The following is a 22608-nucleotide window of genomic DNA, read 5'->3' as shown; positions in this document are numbered from 1 at the left end:
CAACCCACTCTCCACTAATGGATGCCACTTTGCCTGCCTTTCCTCTATATTGCGTTGAAAGATGCCTCCCTGACATTAAACCAAAGCAAAATTCCTGGTGACCTGTGACAACTGCTAGAAGCCCTTCAGAATTGTAATTTATTTGAAGAAACCACAATGAGAGGACAACATAGAGACTACAGAATCTCACCAATCCAAAAAAAGTAACTTTTTCATTTATTATATTAAACAATAACATTTCTTTTGTTATATTAAACAATAAACACATTGAATAGGGTAAAATTCCAATACCTCTTTCCCATTTTGAGTTAAGACAATATTTAAAGGATAAATATAACTACAATAATATACATATTTGGATACATTAGTGAATTTCAGGACAAGTGATTTCCTACTTTTCACCCTTCTTGACAGTAATGTATAGTAGACAAGTCAATTAATCAAAAACAAGGAATTAATGGTGCCTCACATATAGCAGGCACTCTAAATATTTGTGGAATGAATGACCGTAGCACTATTGTGAAATTTACGGCAGAAGAGATTGTACTTCAAAATAATTTTTATTATAATTCTATTTCACCTTAAACAGAATGAAGATGAAATCAGTAAGGGGAAATTGACAAGAAGGATTAGCCAGAGCCCCATTTTAATGGTATTTCGAACCATTCCACTTTTATTTTTACTAGCTTCCAAGTCATTATCCTATATTAGTTCCTCCTTATAGGAGCGCCAAACAGGTGAAATGCAAACCAGAGAATCTGAAATGATTCACCAGCTCACCCTCTGCCCAGATAAACCAGATTTGAAGGTGAACTGGGGACAGAATTTCATATTTGAGAAAAAGGAAATGCATTTAGTAGGGAACCTTGCTCCAGAAGAAAATAGGATAGAATAACAAAGCTGTAATGATCAAAGAAACCTTAGAGATTGTCTAAAATTGTACATTCTCCATTTCAAATTCTACAGTTTCAGGGGCGGCTAGGTGGCACAGTGGATAGAGCACCAGCCCTGGAGTCAGGAGGACCTGAGTTCAAATCTGACACACACACACACACACACACACACACACACACACACACACACAAACTAGCTGTGTGACCTTGGGCAGGTCACTTAACCCCAATTGCCTTCCAAAAAGCAAAAAATAAAATAAAATAAAATAAAATTCTACAGTCTCCAGAGGCTCCATAAACAATGGTCATGTATAAACTCAGGGAAAATAATTAACTATGCCATTGTTTATTGAACAAGATGGACTGCCAACACAAAAGAAAAGTCTTCCCCCTTGGACTTTCTAAACCTGATAATCTCAAAATCAAGAGGCTTTAAAAAAAATTTTTTTTTAAGTATTCATTTTTAAGTATTCAGAGTTGCAAGCTCAGTGAAGGCCTAAGCACCCTTACGTGGAGGGAAGACTGGCTAGCTTCCCAGAATCTTCAAGAAACAGCTCCCAAACATGGATGAAGCATTTATCAAAATAAGAAATCAAACTTATTGGGGCCGGGGGAGATACTGTGAATTTGTAAGTACTGATTTTAGAGTGAGGAAAAAACCTAAAAAGAGGCAAAATCAGTTGCTTCCTGTTTAGGAATACTCTTAACTGTAGTAGACAAATCACTGAAAGTTAGCTTTGTTGACTCTCCCCAAGTTGAACTGCCTAATCAAGTTCATTGAGTCAAAGGCTGTCCAGATTAGAAGGTACAACTAGGGAGAGAGGCTGAGAGCCTTGGCCAGGACCTCCCACCACCCTCATTCTCCTCATCCTTCAGGGCCCAGCTCCAACTCAAGCATCTCTACGATACTCCTCTTCTTCCCCTCCTCCCCTGAACACCCCTGGAAGTGATTCCTCATCCATCTCACTTCCTGGTAATCAGTTCTCGGCTTATGCACTTATCCTACTTTGAGTTCCATTATATCTACACATGCACGTATCTAGTCACCTCTGCTGACTATAAACCCTGTTGAGGCCAGAGTCTTATTCTGTCGGTGAATTCTCAGGACCCAGCACAAAGTAAATGCTTAAGAAAAATTTCATTGAGTTGAATTTTTCTTTTTAATCATCCTGAGCACTGGATCTTGCATATAGTAGATGTTAAACAAATGACTGTTTAATAAATAAACAAGTTTTATGTTAAATACACCAGAAAGGGAATTGGCAAATAGGGTCCAGACTGGTCTGTAATTTCATTAGCTGGCATAGGAGATTCTTGGGTGAGTAAACTGCCTCTCCCAAGGCAGACCAGCACCTTCTCTGCAATTTAGTCTTCCAAAAGTGGCCTAGGGCATGGAGAGGTTCAGTGACTTGTCCAGGGTCACACAATACATCTGTGTCAGATGTGGGACTTGAAACCAAAGTTGCTTTCTATTTCACACTATTCTAGGCTGCCTCATCAGGAGGGGCAACCCACCTAAAAAAAAATCAAATTTTCCCTCTTGTTAGCTAAACTAACCACTCTCATATGACTGGACAATTAATTAGACGACAGTACAATCTAGGGGTAGACCTGGGAATGCAAAGTTCCAACAAACAAAATGATCCTCTTCTATTGGATTTTTAGAGAGCTTCAGGGTTTACAAAGTGCTTTCCTCACAGAAGCCAGGCGAGGTAGATAGTTTATTATTATCCCCATTTTACAGTTGAGGAAACTGAGGCCCACAGAGGGAAGTGACTTGGTTGCCTTCACATAGCAAGCCAAATCCAGGATTCAAACCCTGGTCTTTTTAAATACTTTTGTTATTGTTTTTTTAAACTCCAAATCCAGTGCTCTTCTCACTACATACCCCACTCTTCCCAAATCTCTTTTCTAGGGAAAGAGAAAATTCTCTCCCAACTTGGGCCAAATTGCATTATTTTAGCAATACAGAAATAATACTGGTGGAAGGAGCAAGATATGAAAACTATTATAAGAGAAATAAACAAGGATAACTCTTTGGAGACAAAAAGGATTTGGTGAGCTTGTCTTTTTGCCTAATTAAGAGAATTAAATTTGGGTGATGACAGTCTTCTTTATGGAGCCTAAAGCCCAAAGCACAGCCACGGACACCATGGCATCAGTGCCTCAGGATGGATTTCACCTAGAAGAACAGTCAGGACAGATGGCCCCATGAAGGGATAGGCTGTTATTTAAAAAAACCAACAACACTGAAATACTGGGTCCCTCCCTAAGTTTTTGAATGGTGAAGACAGAATGTAGCCATTCTATTATAAAAGAAGGAAGTCATAAAAGTAGGTGTTCTGAAGAGGAAAGCTCTGTGACCCTGGGCAAGAGTCAGAACTACCAGTCTTCCGCCAATCTGATCAGTGTTTGACTTCAGTAAGGTATGTAGCAAGGAAGACACAGACCCATGTCAAAGCATCCATAACTTCACACCTCAACACAGTCAGAGTCTTCAAAATAAGGGCAGGAGGAGCTACAAAGATAGACTGGCTCTACACTAGATAATCTATGTGGTAAGCCCCTTTCCTTCTCTGGGCCTCAGTTTACCTGTCTGTAAAATGAGAGGGCTGAAGGATCTAAGGTCCCTTTCTGGTTTTAAATGTCACAATCAATGAAAATATTATCCTCTTGTATTACATTATTGCTTTTAGTGAGTCTCAACATGGCTTCCCTGCAATAAGAATTTGACCGTATGTATGCTTTGTGAAATGACTTGACTAGCCTTCTGCATGAAAGGCTAGAAGGTGTCTCAGATACTACTACAGGATGATGACTGATATGATTTACTAGTATGTGATATGTGTGTGCGTGTGTGTGTGTGTGTGTGTAATAACAATAAGTAGTTCACTTTAAAGTTTACAAAGTACTCATTTACACTAACAATCTGAGGTAGCACCTAGAGTTATCGCTGGACCCTTTTTCCAGGTAAGAAAACCGAAGGACAAAGAAGTTAGCTGATTTGCCCATGGTCACATCTTGCTGATCGGTAAGAGAGGAGATTCAAACATTAGTCTTTCCTAATGCCAAGCCTACAGCTCTACTTGCTTCTTTACTTAGACACCAAAATATAGGCTGAACTTTGCCCCCCAAATCTGGTTTGTACCAAACCTGAATATAGCCTAAAAAGTGGTGTTATCAGTCTATACCTTTAGATCTACATAAATATATATACATATATATATATATATATACACACACATACATATATATTTTTCCTTTTAAAGACATTACATTCTAGGGATACCCACTCTCCATATGATATTTTTGCTTGTACGTGAATCTATTTATATTCATACATGTAGGTTATATCCACAGGGGTATATTCACACATAGAGGTTATACCTATGGTTGTGTAGAGTATGCACAAGTACACAAAAGAAAGATGAGCAGGGGGTAAAAGCTGACTATGGGGCTGATTCATCTGGCTCCCTAAATACCCCCTCAGTCTAAGTGCCTGTGGGGGAAAGTAGAAGTGATAAGGGGGTGGAGGGGAGAGACCAAACAGCAGGCATGCCAACATTATTCTCAAAGGTTAGAAATTATAACCTGTGGCATCAGTGGTGCACCCCCCCTCCCCCAATGACCTGCCTTCCATGGGCCTGCATCCAGTCATTCTGAACAGGGCTACAGGTCACAGATTCAGGAATAGGTGCTTCTCTGTGAGTTTGTGAGGCAGTTTGGTGAGGGAGAAAAGCAAAGGGCTTAGGGTCAGAGGGCCTGGGTTTGAGCTAAGTCCTGCCACATAAAACGCTCCGAGTCTCAATTTTCTCATTCATAAAATGGAGATGAAAATACTTGCACTATGTACTTCATAGGGGTGTTGTGAAGATCATAGAATAATGATACAATAATAACTGTAACATTTGTATCTTACCTAATGTTATCATCTCATTATGTGTTTTTATTGGCAGGTAATGTGGTGTAACAGCTAGAGAGGCCCTCACTGTTCATGTCTGTCACGTTCTGACTAGATGCCCCTGGGCAAGTACCTTGGTTTCTCAGTGAATTTCTGGCCTGCACTGGTAGACACCTTCCTTACTGGGAGTCCCCCATACTAATGAAATCACAGATTCTGTTCCACACTGAGCCCTATTTTAATTCCAATTATACAGAACTTGAAGGTTTGCCAAATGTCTTTGATTTTCACAATAACCTTGTGAAGTAGGTGCTACTATCATTTTAAAGATGAAGAAACTGAAGCCAGAAACTCAGGCTTAATAAGCCTTTCTATCTACAAGCCCACCATCCATCTGTCAATCACACCACACTAGCACTATACAGATGTCAGTTATTATTTGAGAATCTGGATGTAAACATTGTTTGCAGACTGATAATTACTAGAGTCTTGATGGGGAGTTCAGAGGAAGAGTGTATATGCACTTTGTTTTCTCTACAGAGAGTTTAGCCAACATCACAGAAAGCCCCACTGCAAATGACCTTGGGGTTCTGAGCAACTAATACCCACAGCACTGTGGTATGTGGAAAGAACATGGGCCTGGAAGTCAGCCAAGCCCGGCTCTAGCTCCTCACTCTGCTACCACCTCACTGAAAGACTTTAATCAGTCAGTCAGCTTCATGCACTGTAGGAAGCTCTGGGGGTACAAAGAAAGGTAAAAATAGTCCATGCCCTCAAAGTGCTCACATGCTAATGGGGGAAACTATGTGTATATAACTAGGTGCATGGATGCATACAAGAGATGTACGGAAGGGATGGAAGGTTAATCTCAGAGGGGAAGCCTTAGCAGCTGGGGGCTGGGAAAGGCCTCTTAGAGAAGGTGGGATCTGAGCTGTCTTAAAGGAAGATGTGGAAACTAAAACCCAAGGCAAGGTGAGAGGGCATGAGGTATAGTCAGTGTGAAAACACAGAAATGGGAGAGGAACAGTAAACAGGCCAGGGTAGCTACATCATGGAGTGCATGGAGGGGCACAAAGTATATTAGAAAGGGAGGAAGAGGTCAGGCTGCAAAGGCTTAAATGCCAAACACAGGCTTCATAGTTGATGGAGTAAACAAGGAATCAATGAAGTTCATTCAATTAAGCAGGGGGGTGACATGGTCAGACCTGGGCTTTGGAAAAATCTCTTTGGCAGCTAAATGGATGGACTGGAGTCAGGAGGGACTTAAGGCAGGGCTATTGTTGTGGTCCTGGGAGAAGCAATGAGGTCCTCAACTGGGGTAGTGGTTGTGTAAATGGAGAGAAAGGGACATTGCATGCCTACACAGATACATACACATGTTTAACATATCTGTATTACACACATTCATAGACACACACACATATACACATATCTGAAATTGGGTGACTAGGAAGATGGTGGTACCCTCAACACTTATAGGAAAGTTCAAGGGACAGTTTTGGGAGAAAAGATAATGAATTCTATAATGCACATGCTGACCTTGAGATCCCTGTGGGACATCCAATCCAAAATGTCCAGTGGGCAGTTGTGAAGTGGGACTGGAGCTTAGGAGAGACTAGGGCTGTCTTTAGATTTGAGAATCATCTGCTAGACATGGTAAATGAACCTTTGGTAACTAATGAGTTCACATAGATTGCAGAGAACAAAAAGAGAAAAGAACCTAGGGCAGAATCTTGGGGGACCTCCATAAGTTAGTGGCTACCATACATGGATGGATAAGCAGCAAAGGAGACTGAGGAGGGGTTAAACAGATGGGAGGAGAATTAGAAGGAAGCAATATCTTGAAAGGCCAAAGAGAAGTGAGTATCCAGGAGAAGGGACCATGTCAAAGGCCAAAAATGATAAGGATTAAGAAAAGGCCGTTAAATGTGTCAATTAAGAGGTCATTGTTAATTTTGCAGAGAACAGTTTCGGTTAAATGATCAGATTCCCCAGGGTACCAGACTGCCATAGAGGTACAGTTTTACGTGTAGGAAAACTTTAAGTATTAAGTGTGGAAAGCATGGAATGTCAAAACTCACTCGAACTAAGGACATGATTTATAAAATCCATTAAATCAATAAACAGGACTAACCGAAACCATATTCCTTAATTTCTTTTGGAAAAATGTGATAATGATCAAATTTCCATATTTACACAAATGTTTCCCTTTATGATATTTCCAACAGTGCATGATACAGCTTGTGCAACTCTGAGCCATTTTTTGTGGCAAAAATCCTGAAAGAGGTCACAGGGCTCAAAAGGATATGATCTGATAAGGTGACAGAAATATTTACTCTATTATTTGAGAGTCAGGGTCTTTGTTTCCCCAACATTTCCTGTACTGTTTTAAAAATAGTTTTCCATAGCTGTTCCAAGACTAGAATGTCCTTTAAAAACTGGCTTTGATGGTGCTATTTGACCATCCAAATGGGGAGTTAGACATCATTGGTCAGAGAGTGAACAACATGGAAAAAAAGTCCTGTTCTTTTGGTCAGAGAGCTAGGTTTGAGTTCAAGTTCAGACCTTACTTAGTGTGACCCTAGGTAAATCACTTAACCTATCAATGTTCCAGTTTCCACAACTGTACAATGGGGACAATAATAATATTTGCCCTAACCCCCTTTTTACAAGCCATGAAGTTCTCTGGAAATGGGAACTGCCTTTCTGAAATGAATAAGGAATAGGGTGTTTTGTCACACTTGATTCCTAGGCCAGAGGCATTTCAGAAGAGCTACCTTGTCTGGACTGACACTGATACCTATTATTAGATTATTAGATATCTATTATTAGATTATTTGGAGTTCATTGATCCTATAGTCAAAAAGATTATTGGGTACCAACGACAAGACATCTCTTGGACACAGAGGAACACTGATTGAAGACTTAAGGGCTGGAAGGAACTTTGTTAGTTTTCCTAATCCAAAACCCTTCATTTTTAGTAGATAAGGAAACTGAGGTCCAGAGGGTTTAATGATTTGCCCAAGGTCAAACAGGTTGTAAGATACCTTCATGGCTACCTGTTTCAACCTGGACTCAAGCACCCCTTCCTACCTCATTCCCATCATCCAAACTGCATTTGAAAACCTTTTGGGATAGCATTAGAACATCTGTCCTCCTATCAAGCTATCTACCCCTCTGCAACTTTGCTTCTGGTTCTGTCCTCTGCAGCCAAGCAAACTGACCCAAGACTAGGGGAAGTGATAGTCCACTGCCCTACTCAGATCATACAGGGGTGCTACATTTCAGGAAGGTCACTGCTGACCTGGAAAGCATCCAGAGGAAGGCAATCAGGATAACGAAGGACCTTGAGATCGTGTTCTATGAGGATCAGTCATAAGAACTAAGGATGTTTAGTCTGGAGAAGACTTGGAATGGGGGCAGAGAGGTTTCTGAAGGAAAGGGGAATAGCTATCTTCTGATATTTGTGGAAGAGGGATTAGATTGTCACATTTGACCCCAAGAGGGTAGAACCAGCAATTGGATGGGCAGTCAGACTTAGAGCAAAGAAAGTAAGGAAAAATCTTCCTAATAATTACAGCCTTCTCAAAGTGGGATGGGCAGCCTTGAGAGCTAGTGGGTTCTCTCTTATTAGAGCTTAGTTTTATTCAGTGGCTAAATCACCATTTGTCTAGTATGGTTTAGAGGGAGATTTTTTTTGGTCAAGGTCTGGGTTGCACTAGATGGCCTCCCAAGTACCTCCCAACTCTAAGGTACTGAAATCTATGAAATCTAATCATTCTTCCATATCAAAGCCCAGATTCAAACATTTGAAAACTCCATTAGAATGTAAACTCACTGTGAATTGGGATCACTTCATTTTTTGTGCCCATATTCCCAGTGCTAAGCACAACGTCTGGCACACAGTAGGTACTTAATAAGTATTGGTTAGTTGCCTGATTTGAGATAAGAAGTCATGGAGAGAAAGAGTCCTCACTACATTGTAAAGCCAAATGCAATGTGTGTGAGAGAACCTGACTATTGTAAGGAGTCTCAAAGAGCATCACGTGCAAGCCCTACTGAAGCAAGGCTTCCCCAGAGAGCACCCCCAACAAATGACTGTCTCCTTACTTTCCTTCTTTAGTAATTTAGCCAGGCGATCTGAAAACAATCTTAACTCTGGCATGTTACTTTACATTGCCTTCCAAAAATACAAGCACATTTTCTGCTACCTAAGAAGCAGAGGATACGACTATGGAAGAAAGATTATTAGAGAGTTGGGAGTGGGGGAGGGACTGGTGAAGAACCTCTTGGGCTGCTAACCCATCGCTTTCCATTACTCTGGCTTAGAAAGCTCCCCTTCAGTTTTAGGCTGGAGAGCCATGCTGTGGGCCAGACTGCCCTGGTGATTAGCAGTCACCCTGTGGAGGACACCAACAAGTGTTAGGGAAGGGTCCTATGTCATGGATGGGCAGAGCAACAGACTGAAGGATGTGAGGCCAAGTTCCAGCTCTGCTGATTACTACCTGTGTGACCCTAACCCAGTCCCTGACTCTTTTTGGGTCTCAGGAGGGGCTAGATGACCTCTAAGGTTCCTACAGTTTTGGGTCCAGAAATTTCAATCCAAGGCAAGAAATTTCAAGAACAGATCTTTGTAAGGCAAGCAAAAATAAGAAATATCAAAGGGATATTACCCGTGTTTCCCCGATAATAAGACACTGTCTTATTAATTTTTTTGGAAAGAAAAACACCAGAGGGCTTATTTTCAGGGGAGGGCTTATGTTGTCCTGCCTCAGCTCTCCTCCACGGCACTGCTCTCAATGGCGCCAGCAAGCAATCACTGGGGAAGAACAGGATGACGCACTCACTGCTGTAGCTCTGATTGGATGCAGCTCGGAGCGCGGCGTGCATTTCACCCGGGGGGGGGGGGTTCGGTGCATATAGAGGGTACCGTAATGTAGCGTGTAGCATAGGGGATCACCTTCACTACAGTAGCAATCTCAATAGGGCTTATTTTCGGGGGAGGGCTTATTTCAGAGGAATCTTACACAGTAAGGGGAGGGCTTATTTTCAGGATAGGTCTTATTATCGGGGAAACACGGTACAACTGGCCTAAGACTATAATAAGATCAGAGGGCCTACATAAGATCAGAAGGACAAGGTGTCCTTTTACCAATGGAAGGCGAGTGAAAATTCACCTCCAATTTCTGATAGCTGGCTTTGATTTTACTCTGCTAATACACAATGACTTCCACATGATGTACAGCAAGAGCACAAATCTTAGACAAAATATTTAACCTGAATTCTTGATTGTGATGGAAGACTCATAAACTATCCTGAAGTTTAGAAACCACCTGGTAACTCTTTTTCTCCAGAATGCACTTTACTGTGACTGTGGAAGTCAACAGGTCCAGTAGCCTTCCCTGAGCATAGGGCCATGCTCCATGGTGGTTTGTTATTGCTTACACAAGTCAAACATGCAAAATGAGGCCACAAGACTTAAAATGAAGGAATCTCTCCTCCCCTTGGTGACTACATTTTACTGCTCTAATTTGATAGGAATCCAATGTATCTTCTGCTAAGGGAGGGGAGACCACCAGAGTATAGCTGGGCCTAGTTATCAATGACAACCTCCTCAAGTATGGGGTGTCAATCTCCACTTATGGCACATTTCCAGTTGTACACACTGTCCTGACACAAGCCAGGGGAAACAAAACAACTTTTCCTGAAAAAAAAAAGCAGTTCTTATATTAAAAAATTATAGCTATCTGAACTCTTTCTTACCTATAACAATGCATTCACTAATACACAGCTGAAATATGGAGTGTCACTTGAAAGGGCACACCATCACTACACTCACTGTAAAAGGAAAGACAAAGACCATGACACAGTGAAACACCCAAGTCCAAACATACTCTAGGCTCTAACGAGCTCTCAGGCAAACTAGTGGACAATTAATTTCTATACCTCTTATCATCTAATGTTAACCTTCATCCTCAAAGGATAGGTAGGAAAAGACGATTGAAGTTGTAAAAGTCCTTCAGCTTTCCAAGAAACACAGACTCTGAAATGGTTGCCGGATTTGAGAGGAGGAGTCATGGAGAGAGAAAGTGCTCATTACATTGTAAAGCCAAATGCAGTGTGTGTGAGAGAACCTGATGGCCCACGACACTTCCTGTCTGCCACTTCCACACATTCAAATGTTTGACCAGTACCTCATTATGTTACTCCAGGTAAAAGCTCGATAATCTGAGGTAACCTTAGACTATCAAGGCCACAGTCAAATTTTTAAAATGGTTTTGTAGCAGAAATGTAAAAACATTGATTTTCTTTAGTTGATAACTAACCTGAAATGTTCAGCCTATCAAGTAAATAGGAAAACAAAGAGAGAAAGCACTTGGAAATACAGATGAGATCACAGATGGCCTACCCTACTAAAATTTAAAAAACAAACCAACCAACCAGGGCGTTCAGCAGCCCCCTAAATGATTACTTGGGAGAAATTTTTGTGTGTCTGGAGTATAATCTGGGAAGGTTGTCTCTTCTGGAGTATTTTGCCTGCCCTGTGTCAAAGGTGGAACAGATGTAGTCGGCCAATTAGATAAAAAAGTTTCTCCCTCTTACCTAGAGCAACAATACAGTAAATTTTTATAACTATTATATTCTATGGGGAAAAAAATTCTTGAAATTTGGCTTCACTTAGGGATTCAAGGCATGTCTGAAATCTCATGACTTGGAAAGGCAGGGTATAAAGAGAAGTTTTTCTAACCTACTGTATCAGGATCAAACTAAAGTATCACACAGAAATATTAATTTTTTATGCAATGCTTAAATAATAAAAAACAATTCTCATGTTTTTGTATTCAAAATATTTTATATTAATCATTCAAACTTAATTTTTTATACAACTAATGCATACATAATCAGAGTTTTCTATCTCCTAAGTCACATCTCACTGATATAAAAGGAATACAGGCATACCCCACATCACATTATTTCAGTCAATGATGCTTTGCAATAACATCATTGCTAGATGGCATTCGAACCCCACCATCATATCATGAAACCCTGCCATAACATCATTCAGATAAATGCCCACTAATGACATTGTTCCTAATTAATTATCCCTCACGACGCCTTGTTTAAATATTGTCTTGTATTTTAGTAGACCCAATAAATGAGGCTAGGTGGGGAGAAGGGTGGGATGCCTGTATCTGAGAAAGGCTCTGCCCTCCAAATGATGTTTTGCTCTGGAGTATTTTATATATGATTGTATCCTATGAATACAGAGGCGTGAAGGAAAAGAGAACAATTCCCTTTCAGATTAACCTCCTCCACTGAGGACTAGGATGGCCTTGCTCATAGCACGGGCCTAGGCAGCGGCAATGGATTTCACATGACTGAGGCCAGATTCACAAGTGCGGCGGCAGCAGCGTATATTACATCGTCCACGTCACAGAGAAGCTTGGCTTTCGGGAGGTACCTCGCAGTCGTGGGTGATGTTTCTTACACGCAGGAACCTTAATGGAGAAGGGATGGTACAGTGTTTGCAGTGGATTTGACACTTGACAAAGCCATACTGAGTCCAGGTTTCTAGGGCCAGCCAGTCTACAGAGGCTCTGGCTTCAGAGTGGCTGAGGTTAGGTGACCACAGAGAACAGGGGTTTGTGTGCTCTGGCTAAAAAGCCCCGTTTTTGTCTGGTGGGATTGTGTACAGTTTTTGCCTCTAAGAATCTGCCATGTCCGCCTTACTGAGTGCAATGGCCAGTGCAAGGTCTTCCTGTTCTTGTCTCCGCAACCGAGCTAGCCTCTCCTGCTCTGCTCTCTCGCTCTCGCGTTTGGCCCATGCCAGCTGCTGCTCCTCATTTCCAAACTAAAAAATAAAAATGGAACTTTGGTTAATAAACTCTGGAGACATTTCTTGATGGTCCCACACAGCATATATGTGAGATGGTGAAAGTCAAATGCTGGGAGGGGGAGAGGGAAGGAAAAAAGCATTTGCAGTGCATAGAAAACCTAGCTTTATATTAGCAAATGCTAGCGGGAAGCATGGGGGACAGAGGATAATCATTTTCATTAAGGAGTATTCCTGGTCAGGCTAGAGGAGCATCAATGACTGAAGTTACAGTGTGGGGACTGGAACTGGAAACTCACAGCCCCTTTCATTTCCCCTCTCTGTGATATTCCACTGAATCCCCCCACCGAGCCCACAACTTTTCAAGCTGACGTTCTCTGAGGCCTCAACCTCATGCCAACGAATAGCTTCAGAAAAGGAATCACCCAGATATGATTGCTGCTGCCAATATATTCTCCACTGGGCTGACCCTTCCCCAAACCAGAAAGCCCATTTACTGCAGAGCAATGAAATAGATAAGGACATGTGCACATGGATATATTTCAAAGCAGCATCTTAACTACACTTAGGAATACTGGTGCATATTAATTATTGTTTCAGAGCCTCTTTTCACAAAAATCTGTAGTCCAGTTTGATGCTACACTATGATATCGAAGGTAAGAAGAATATATGCTGCTATAAAGGTACATTTTTTAAAAAGTCATCTCTTAGCAAACAGGAGCAAAATTCCAATGATGCTACAGACATAAAATGCACATGTGATTTTTCCAAATTAAAGATTTCTATGAATGCTTTCAGGTGCGGCAAAAATGCTACCACCATAAAGTTCTTCCTAATTCACTGTTAAGTTTCAAGGATTTAAATGAATCATTACAAAGTCAATAACCTGGAGTATAATCTCACTGAACTGTACCTGGCATTTTTTTTAAAGGTTTGAGTTCTTTAAGATACAAACAATCTCTGAGGTTTTATTCAAAATAAACTTGAAATCTGGCTTTTCTTGTATTAAGGTATTGAACGATCTCTTTCCAAAGTAAAAATGGGTATGGGGTGGGTGAAAACAAATGATTCAGTGTAACTTTTCTATTTAAAATAAACACCCCATGGAACACTGTACATACTATACTGTCAGACCTGGCTGATGTGTTAAGTTTTGTGGAAGGGTTTTTCTGCCCATTCTTTTTTCACTCTGGGTAAGGGAGGAGCAAGTATGAATTCAGAAATTAAAGTGCTATAAAAACAAAATATATTAACATATTTTAAAATGAAGTAAAATCTACATATACCCACACCCCATGAATACAATTATGGTCATAATCATAGAACGTCAGAACTAGAAGGGCCTTTAAAGATCCAATCTTCTTACAGATAGACACATGGAATATCAAAAGGGGAGGTAAATTGCCCAAGGCTACACAGCAATTTAGTGGCAGAGTAGGGACAAGAAGTTTATGCTTCTATTTGCCCTGATAGCCCATAGTATATTTATCATTTAATTGCAAGTTATAGTACTTTCTCTTATTTCATAATAGCATTTAGCTAAGTAAATGGGATTTACCTTCAATTCCCTAAGTATTCTTATCACTGTTTAAAGAATGAGTCCACTTTATAGAGGCAGATCTAATCCCTGAAGGTAGAGGAGAAGGGGGAATGGGAATTTTCAAATCCCATCTCTCTGAGGCCAGATCAACTGAAGACATCCCAAAAGTCTTAGTTTTAAGCTTTAATGGCTTTTGGAACACCTCGCACAAATGTTTCCAAAACACATAGTAACAGTTGGCCTCAATCCTTCACTCCACTCAAGAGTCCTCCAAATCCTTATTTGTTAGGTGTGCACAGAGTAGATATTAAAGAAAGGGCTCACTCCCTCTTAAGAACTCCCTGCATAAGGAAGCAATAGTAACCTTCTTGTTTGTACCCTTCTGAATCTTTCTGTGTCTCCATATCACCTCCCATGGTGCTTTGCAAACTAGGTTTTCTCTCTCTCTCTCTCTCTCTCTCTCTCTGTCTATGTATATATATATATATATATATATATATATATATCACATATATATATATATATGTGATAAATTTAATCTAAGTACTCTTTAGAGGTTTGCTAATTCCTCGAAACTTAGCACATGATGTATGGTGGATAAGAAAAGATAAGTACTACAGAAGTAACTGAATCATGATAGGTTCCAGTCATCTTTGCTAAGAGGTGAAGCTAATTTTGACAGGGACCCATTGAAGATCAGACTTGGAAGGGATACAGTAGACATTCAATAAAAGTTTATTGACTTCATTCAACCTAGCTCACAAATCCCCCAAGATGAGAAAAGTTGAGAGGCAGAGAAGGAGACTTGCCTAAGGGCCCACAGCAGGTTAGGGGCAAGGCTAATACCAAGACTAAGACTCCTGATATTCTAATTTCCAGTCACATACCCTCACCACCAGGTCATACTATATTCCTGACTTTGCTTTCATAGTTGATCATATGGCATGGCATTTTAGGAGCATTCATTTTTAATTCAAACACATCTATCATCACCATCACAACGACAAACTGTTTCAGTGAATGATCATCCGAACATCAAAGGTGATTCTTACCCCCTCAAAATGAAGACCCCCAGTCTGTGATTTGCACCCACTCAAGAGACTAAAGAAAGGCTTCTCATTGACAGGGTTGTAGATTTCAATTACCTGCCTTAAACCTAACAGAAATGACATAGAGTGGACACCACTGGCTTAACACAGGTAACCAATATCCATACATTACAGAGCATCCCATGGATTTGCCAGATTTGAACCTTACATTTGTGAAGATCTTGATACATCTAGTTAAAAGATGGAGTCCGAGCCAAGAAAATAGATATCCAGCTCCTTGCGTGCAGAATTCAAACTGCTAAGGAATTATTTAAAATATATTATCAGGCTGTCTTTTATTACAAGGCACCAATTCTGGCAGCCCAGTCACCAAAAAATAACACACTTAATTAAAATAAAGTTTCCTTACTACCAGGATTAAGCAACATTTTTTTTAAAAAATTACATAACCATGGACCATTAGAGCTCAAAAGGAACCAAGAGATCAAATTGTTGAACTCTCTCATTTTACAGATAAGGAAACTGAGACCCAGAGAAATAAAGTGACTTGCCCACAGTCATATGGCTAGTTTATAGCAGCCAGGACTAAGAACTCTGGTCTCCTCACTCTCCGTCCTAGGTTACTTATTTCCACATTACCATGCTGTCTCTTTCATCAGAATCACCACTACATTAAGTAAATAACTTACTAGCTTCCTTACTATGAGAGAGTATTTAAAAATGATTTTCTTCCCCCCAAAGAAATCAGTCATTCAGAGAATGAAATGTTATCCAACTGTCAATAATGGTATATACAACGTAGCCAATCTGACATTTCCTTTCCTCCAAAGCAGACTTCTGGGAAAGAGCCATTGTTACTAAACCACAGATCTTCCTTTCTAACATGTATTTTTTTAGGTCTTTTTTTTTTTTTTAAGAAATACCAAACAAAGATGATATTTTACCTACTGAAAATCAAAGTAAATAACACCAGCAACTGTTCCTAGAACAAACATTCTACTGGTAAAGATCAGATTACTTATACATCGAGAGTATTTAAAAATGGCTGAACTAAAGCAAACGTCTAGTTGGGGGTGGGAGTGAGGAGGGGAAACCAAATGGGGCATCATTAATGGAAAAACAAAAGTCTAGATACACTGAACTTAAGTATTTACCATGTTTCTTTCAGGCAAAAAGAGAAATTTTAAACATTTTATCCCATGAACATCAATTCCAAAAGAAGCCACATTTTCAATGTGTTGAATGACTGTTACCTTAGCCATCATTTCTTGTGCTTGAAATAACAAAAGAATCTTTTTAATGTTTAAAAAAAAACTCAACAAAATCATTAGAAGGTAATGGAAAAAAATAAAAAGAAAAGAAGCCATAAAGGGCTGAAGATACAAGCCATTACAGTCATTTGGCCTCCATCATTCTATAAATGGACACAACTTTGAAGAGGAAGGCTTTGAAGAATCACTGAACACTGGCTACAATCCACTCAGCAGATTAAATGTTCCAACCTGGAATACTACTGAAAAGAAAAGAGTCCTTAGGTCCTCTTGAATTACAAGTCTCTTCAAAGTACGAAGAAATTTGCTAACATTTAGAGAAAAAGACTACATTTGAAAAGCAAACATTTTGGAATCTTTTAAGATTGTGGTAGAACTGAATGGGAAAAAAACAAATCAAAACCAAACCACACCAGTAGATCAAATCATCTCTCCCTATGTCCATGGGCTGAGTCTGCTAGTTGATGATTCCCTCTGGAAAAAAAATGAGTGTTTAAAGATGGAAAGGCAACTGTTAGCAGTAAACAGTGTGGTCTGTAAACCCACTGGGTAGGATTAGGCTCCCTTCTTCAAAATAAAGATAGTTGGTTATCAAGATTGCTTCTTGTTTACTTTAACATCTATTCTGGACAGGTCAAAAAAGGCCACTAGTCAAAAATGGAGAAATATTGAACCAATGGATACTGGGATATTTAGGGATCCTTGGGCTTTCCAAAGACAAACAACAACCAAAAGCAGGATGCACAACTATGTTTTTTTTATAGAGATCAGTCATTTTCCTCAAATTGCCATAGAACTCAACTTAGCCTCTCCACTATCCAAAAGAATGTTCTTGGGGTAATGAATATCTGTTTCTTTCTTTCTTTCTTTTTTAAAGAATCTATAAGAAATTAAGTGCTAGTCAAGAAACTATAGATAAAGCAGTTTTGTTTCTGACTTTTATTAACAATGTCACCATTTTGCATACATTCACAAGAGTTTAAGTAAGCACCAACCAGACAGGATTTAACTAACTCAAGTTATAAAATATTTACAGAATGCCAAATGCTCTGATAATTTCAGTAGCTTAAGTACCTCAAATACACTAAGAAAAAGATAATGTAAGAAAAAGATAACACATGGTATACTTTGCCTAAATTCTGGTTTTTAAAAATGAACTGTTTATTGTGCACTAATATGCCAACAAAATGTGTCAAAAATTGATAGTCCATGAGTCAAACATCTCTACATCACAAATTTCACAACTAACGACCAAGCATGTTGCTTTACAATTCACAAGTATAGGTTGTTGAAGTCTGCCTCTGATATCTCATCATGGCATGGAGATGACCCTGAGCTCTGCACCATGAGCTCCAGCTGGTTCTAGGAAGCTGGGCAGACTAAGGGCACAGTACTGTACATCTGTTCCCCAAAGACCAGCCTATTTAGGTTGGGAGAGGCACAGTCCTGGAGCCACCTAAAAAAAAATGACCATTTTTGGCCACAAGAAGTAGCTAAACATTTTCATAAGGATGGTTCCTAAGATTTGCCATCTATGTTGGAGGAGGGAGCACCTGCAAGGATGAAATGATGGATCCTTGAAAAACTAAAGTATGAGGGTTTGGGTTTTTTTTTAAACAGACTAAATGACAGAGCAACATATCCTCAAACCCATTTTAATATGTAGAAGAAAAAAAGCCCAAAGCTACATTGTCCAAGAATAGGTAGTGAAAATTCACTTGACTAACTTATACAATGTTTTAAAACCCTAAATATTTTCTCCGTCCGTGCTTAAAACAAAGTCAGATTTTTAAAACTCTGGCATTTATTTCTGAAAAGGCACTTATTTTTGTTCAAAGACCCTTTGAGATTCCTTGATAAAATATAATATAGATGTTCTAGTAATAATTTCCTAAGAGGGTCCTAGAATGTTTTTTGTAAATGGTTTCTGGTTTTGATGTAACATGTAACTGGGGCACTAATATGAACACATCGTTTTTCACTAATCATTCTTCATGGTTCAGATCTTCATAATTCATACTGGCAGTACACATTACACTGTGAAAGGACTGTCAGAATGTTTCTACAAACAATTGAAATCTCTCTTTGCTATATAAATTTCCAGGGGACAGCAAAACCCCTATATATATTATTCAATTGCGCTTGGCACAGTGCCGGGCACATAGCAGGCGCTTAATAAAATGTTTATTGAATTGAATTGGAAATATGAAAACTTCTGGAGGGTTTTACATCTTGGCTCTCAAAACTCAAATACAAAGTGGCCTTTCATGCAACAAAACAATACAAAGAAGCTACAACAAAGAACGTGAAAAGGCCTGTTTTCCCACCCTACTGGATAGTAGACATGCCCCTTTAAAGCAGTGTCAAATTCATAGCCATTTTTTATTAGCATTTTTTTTTACAGAAATAGAAATACAGGATAATGATGAGAACAGCATGAAGTACTAAGAGACACAAGCCAGTGGACAGCAGGTTTGCAGTTTAAAAAATAAAAAACCCAAAAGATTGCTGCAAGCGAGGAGCGGAAAGTGGTTGGCTCAGAGACAATGAACGTAACTTACAGAGCTGAAGTCTGCAAAACCCAAGGAAGAGTCTTTAGGAGTTTGAGTTGAAGAGGAGGGAGCAAATGGATCGTTTCCACTAAATGGGTCCCCAAAACCCTTTTTATTTTGAAACGGGTCACTGCTGTCAGCCCCAAATGGCTGGAATGGATCAGGGGGTTTGGAAAAATCTGCAGACCCGAGCTGGCTTACAGGTGTACTTTTACCTGGAAAGTTTAGGAGAAAAAAAGGAGAAAAAATATATAGGTTACTTACCATGGAAAAAGCAAAGCCCCGAGGTGGAAAGCCCTGTATTCCTTTTCCCCATGAAGCCATTTTCCCCTTTTTTGGAATGATGGCAGAAGTCATCTCATATGTTTTTAACTTATGTAATCACCAAAGGAGTTCAGTAGCACTATCTTCCCTCAGGAACTTTTAAAATAAAGTCATTCAACTCCATTTTCATGACTGTTTGTGAATAATAAAAGCAAACTAAATGTAGGATGACTTCTGTTAATGTTTTTGACAAGAGTTAAAAAATTAGAGGCAGTCATTTTTTAAAAGTTATAGAACCAGAAATGATTAAAAAGTATTCATTTTTAGTGCTGCAAGATTAGTGAAAAAGACATTGCAATTTGAGCAGCAAAAATTCTGATCAAAGAGAAAAAGACACTAAGAGAACGGATTTCTATCAGCAGTTGAAAACAAAGTTTAGTTTCTATATGATGTAGGCAGACAGGGTTAATTACATGTGAATGTTAGTTTTATAATATCTGTGGCAGCTCTTCAGAAAAGTCCAATGAGCCCCACTCAGTCTGAAATGTCCTTGTTTTCCTTCTACCACTCTGGCTTCTTGGTGATTGCATAATTTGAAGAATAAGAGAACTGTCCTTGAAGGTAGAGCAATCCAAGGGCTTTTAATAAGCAGGCACAATGGGTGTTCTTTTTTAGCTATCACTTCATTGTACTGAAGAATGTAAACTCCGTGATGGTAAAGACTTTAATTTTTTTTTTCACTTTGTATTTTTAGTGTCATATATAGCACCTTGAACATAGCAGGCGCTTAATAAATGTCGATTTTTTTGGGAAAAACCTAAAATATTTTTCTTCTTGATGTTTAAGTTAATAGTGCATGGGGAGGCAGCGTGACAGATGAACTGGGTGTCAAAAAGACTGCTTGGTTCTCCCATTAATTAGTATTGTTTAGGCAAAGCACTTATTTCCTTCTCTGGGGTTCAGAGAAAAAAAGACTAGATGGTCTTTAGGGGTCCAGGGTCCCTTCTTCCAGCTCACTCGGATACACTACATTCCTAAGTTTATTTCATTTCTGATGTTCTCTGTTCTAAGGTCCCTTCCAATTCTGATCCTCAGTTACACATATGCTCTAAGGCTCCCTTTCAGCACTAACATTTTTAGGATCCCGTGGCCTTAGAGATCATGTAGTCCAATTCAATTTTATAAATAAAGAAAACTAAGCCAAGAGAGGTTGAATGATTTGCCTGATTTCACATACAGAGAAAAAAAAAAACAGAGCCTGGGGTAAAAGTGCCATCTTGGAGCTCCAAAGAGTATTATTTCCCCCTCCACCTTGATGCCTGACAGCTGGTCATTCAGCTTCCTTGTCTCTATCGCAGGAGTAGTGGGGCAAAGGTGTCAGAAAACATCAGTACCCAAGAGTCATGAAAGAATGGATCTGGCATCAGAGGTCCTAAGTTTAACTACTGGCTTAGTCACATACAACGTATGTGACCTTGGACAAGGCAATTTAACTTTTCTGGGCCTCAGCCCATCTTTAAAATGAAAGGTTGGAATAGAGCTAAACACTTACCCACTGTGTGGCCAAAAGCAAGTCACAACCTCAGTTTCCTCATCTGCAAAATGGGGATAAAAACCCCTATATAGTAGAGGCAGCCAAGTGTAGTGGATAGAGTGCCAGCCAATAGGTCAAGAAAACCTGGGTTAAAGTCCTGCCTGTGGCTTTGGCAGCAGTGTAATTATTGGTAAGTTACTTAACTCTCTAAGGCTTTGATACAGGTGAGTTGCTGGTGTGCACTGGCAGAAGCAGTTTCCACACTGGGAGTTTCCCACATTGATGAAATCACAGATATAGACCAACCTCCCCTTCCTTCCAAAACTGGACCACCTTCGTCACAGAATTTTGAAGATCAAATGAACAGAGGTAGGGAGCTTGACAAACCTTGAAGTTGCATATAAATATCAGTTATTATTAACTGGCCCAACGCAACAACAATAGCCCACTAGTAATGGAAGTAAAGGAGAAGTGGACCCGAGCTATGGCTGGATAAGCACAAACTCGTCCCCATCACTGGCAAATGTGTATATGGTGTTCCAGTGTAGAAGGGTCGGCATTATCATCTTTATACACAGGGCAATCCCCTGTGCGCTGCAGCTGACATCCAAGAACAGTCAGCACGTTACTGGATCGTGCCTCATGTAAAATTTCAGCTTCATTTAATTATTTAATGGATAGAATCACCAGCTCAAAACTGAAGGAACCCCAGAAACTATGTAATCCAACGCAAAGAATCCTCTCTTGTGCATAATTTAATATCCAGTAACAAGAGTGTTGTGTAGCACTGGATAAGGCAAAGCATCCTTGTGATTACTCTCTTGTTCCCGAGACTGTCGTTTTGAAAGGGAGAGGTAGGAAGTGAAAGTGTCAAAAGAAGTATAACATCCTAATTTTCTGATAACAAAGACATTACTAGTCAGCTGTTTTTCTTTAATTGATCATAATGGTATGTGTGGCCCCATTCTTCCAAAGAGTTTATTATACTTGTTTTATTTTCCCCAACAGCTAAGAGTGACTTCCCTTCAGATCTCCAACCATTAAAATCCTTCTTCAAGGAGTCAGCACAGGGGCCACATCTTCCTTGAAGGCTTCTCAGATACACCGGTTACAAGTAACTCCTCCTTCCCCAAATCTTTCATCGCTCTCTATTAACATATTCCATGAAATTATCCATTTCTACTTTGTATTACAATTCTCTATGTACAAGTCTTATTCCCTACTAGACTGCAAGCACTTGGAGGGTAAGAACTGTTATTTTTCATCTTTGTTAATTCCAAATGAGAATCACTGACTTCTCTTAAGAGAAGGGGCATCCCACACAACTGCTAAAGAAAGCAGTCTTGGTTATGCTTTGTCATGTTAGAAACTATAAGGATAAGGAAAAAATGGATACAGTTGTTAAGATCAATGGCAAATCTGTGGGAAGCACAGTCAAGAGAAGGTCACTTGTTCTACAAAGCTTAGGGTTCCTCTCCCAACTACTGTCTTTTCTGGTACCCATATTTTTTGGGGGTGGTGGAAATTCAGATTCCTTCATGCTTTTCATTTCATTATGATTCATTTTATTAAAAGACTTCTAGTCTCAACAACAGATGAACAATGGGAAGACTGATGGGCCTGACTCCAAAATCTAAGAAAGTGCAGTTTTCTTCATTCTTTACAGTGATCAAGAACTCAGCGCGTGCACAGCTATGATTCACAATGGGGAATAAACTCTTTTTTTCTGTATAAATTCCCTTTATAAAATAAATTGCAATTAGGGTCCTA

General features: G+C 39.6%; 1 protein-coding gene across 5 annotated transcripts in view; it reads right to left on the bottom strand.

The window, feature by feature from the left end:
* Positions 1 to 189: 189 nt before the first annotated feature.
* Positions 190 to 22608, bottom strand: part of EPS15L1 (epidermal growth factor receptor pathway substrate 15 like 1) — a 130408-nt gene continuing 107989 nt past the window's right edge. For 3 of the 5 annotated variants that reach the window (XM_069102115.1, XM_069102116.1, XM_069102120.1), the window contains 2 exons: positions 19050 to 19255; positions 190 to 12646 (listed from right to left, as the gene is read on the bottom strand). In XM_069102115.1, coding sequence (XP_068958216.1) covers positions 12500 to 12646; positions 19050 to 19255 — 353 coding nt within the window. In that variant the 3' untranslated portion in view covers positions 190 to 12499. Of the gene's footprint in view, positions 12647 to 17290; positions 17369 to 19049; positions 19256 to 22608 lie in introns of those variants that run through there. The other 2 variants (XM_069102118.1, XM_069102119.1) reach the window with 2 other exon arrangements.

This window comes from Petaurus breviceps, unplaced genomic scaffold (assembly GCF_028583685.1).
Source record: "Petaurus breviceps papuanus isolate PSGF00001 unplaced genomic scaffold, PetGlider_PUasm1.0 523, whole genome shotgun sequence".
Lineage (NCBI taxonomy): Eukaryota > Metazoa > Chordata > Mammalia > Diprotodontia > Petauridae > Petaurus > Petaurus breviceps.
The sequence above is the reverse complement of the archived record's forward strand: the minus strand, read 5'-3'. Positions and strand labels throughout refer to the sequence as shown.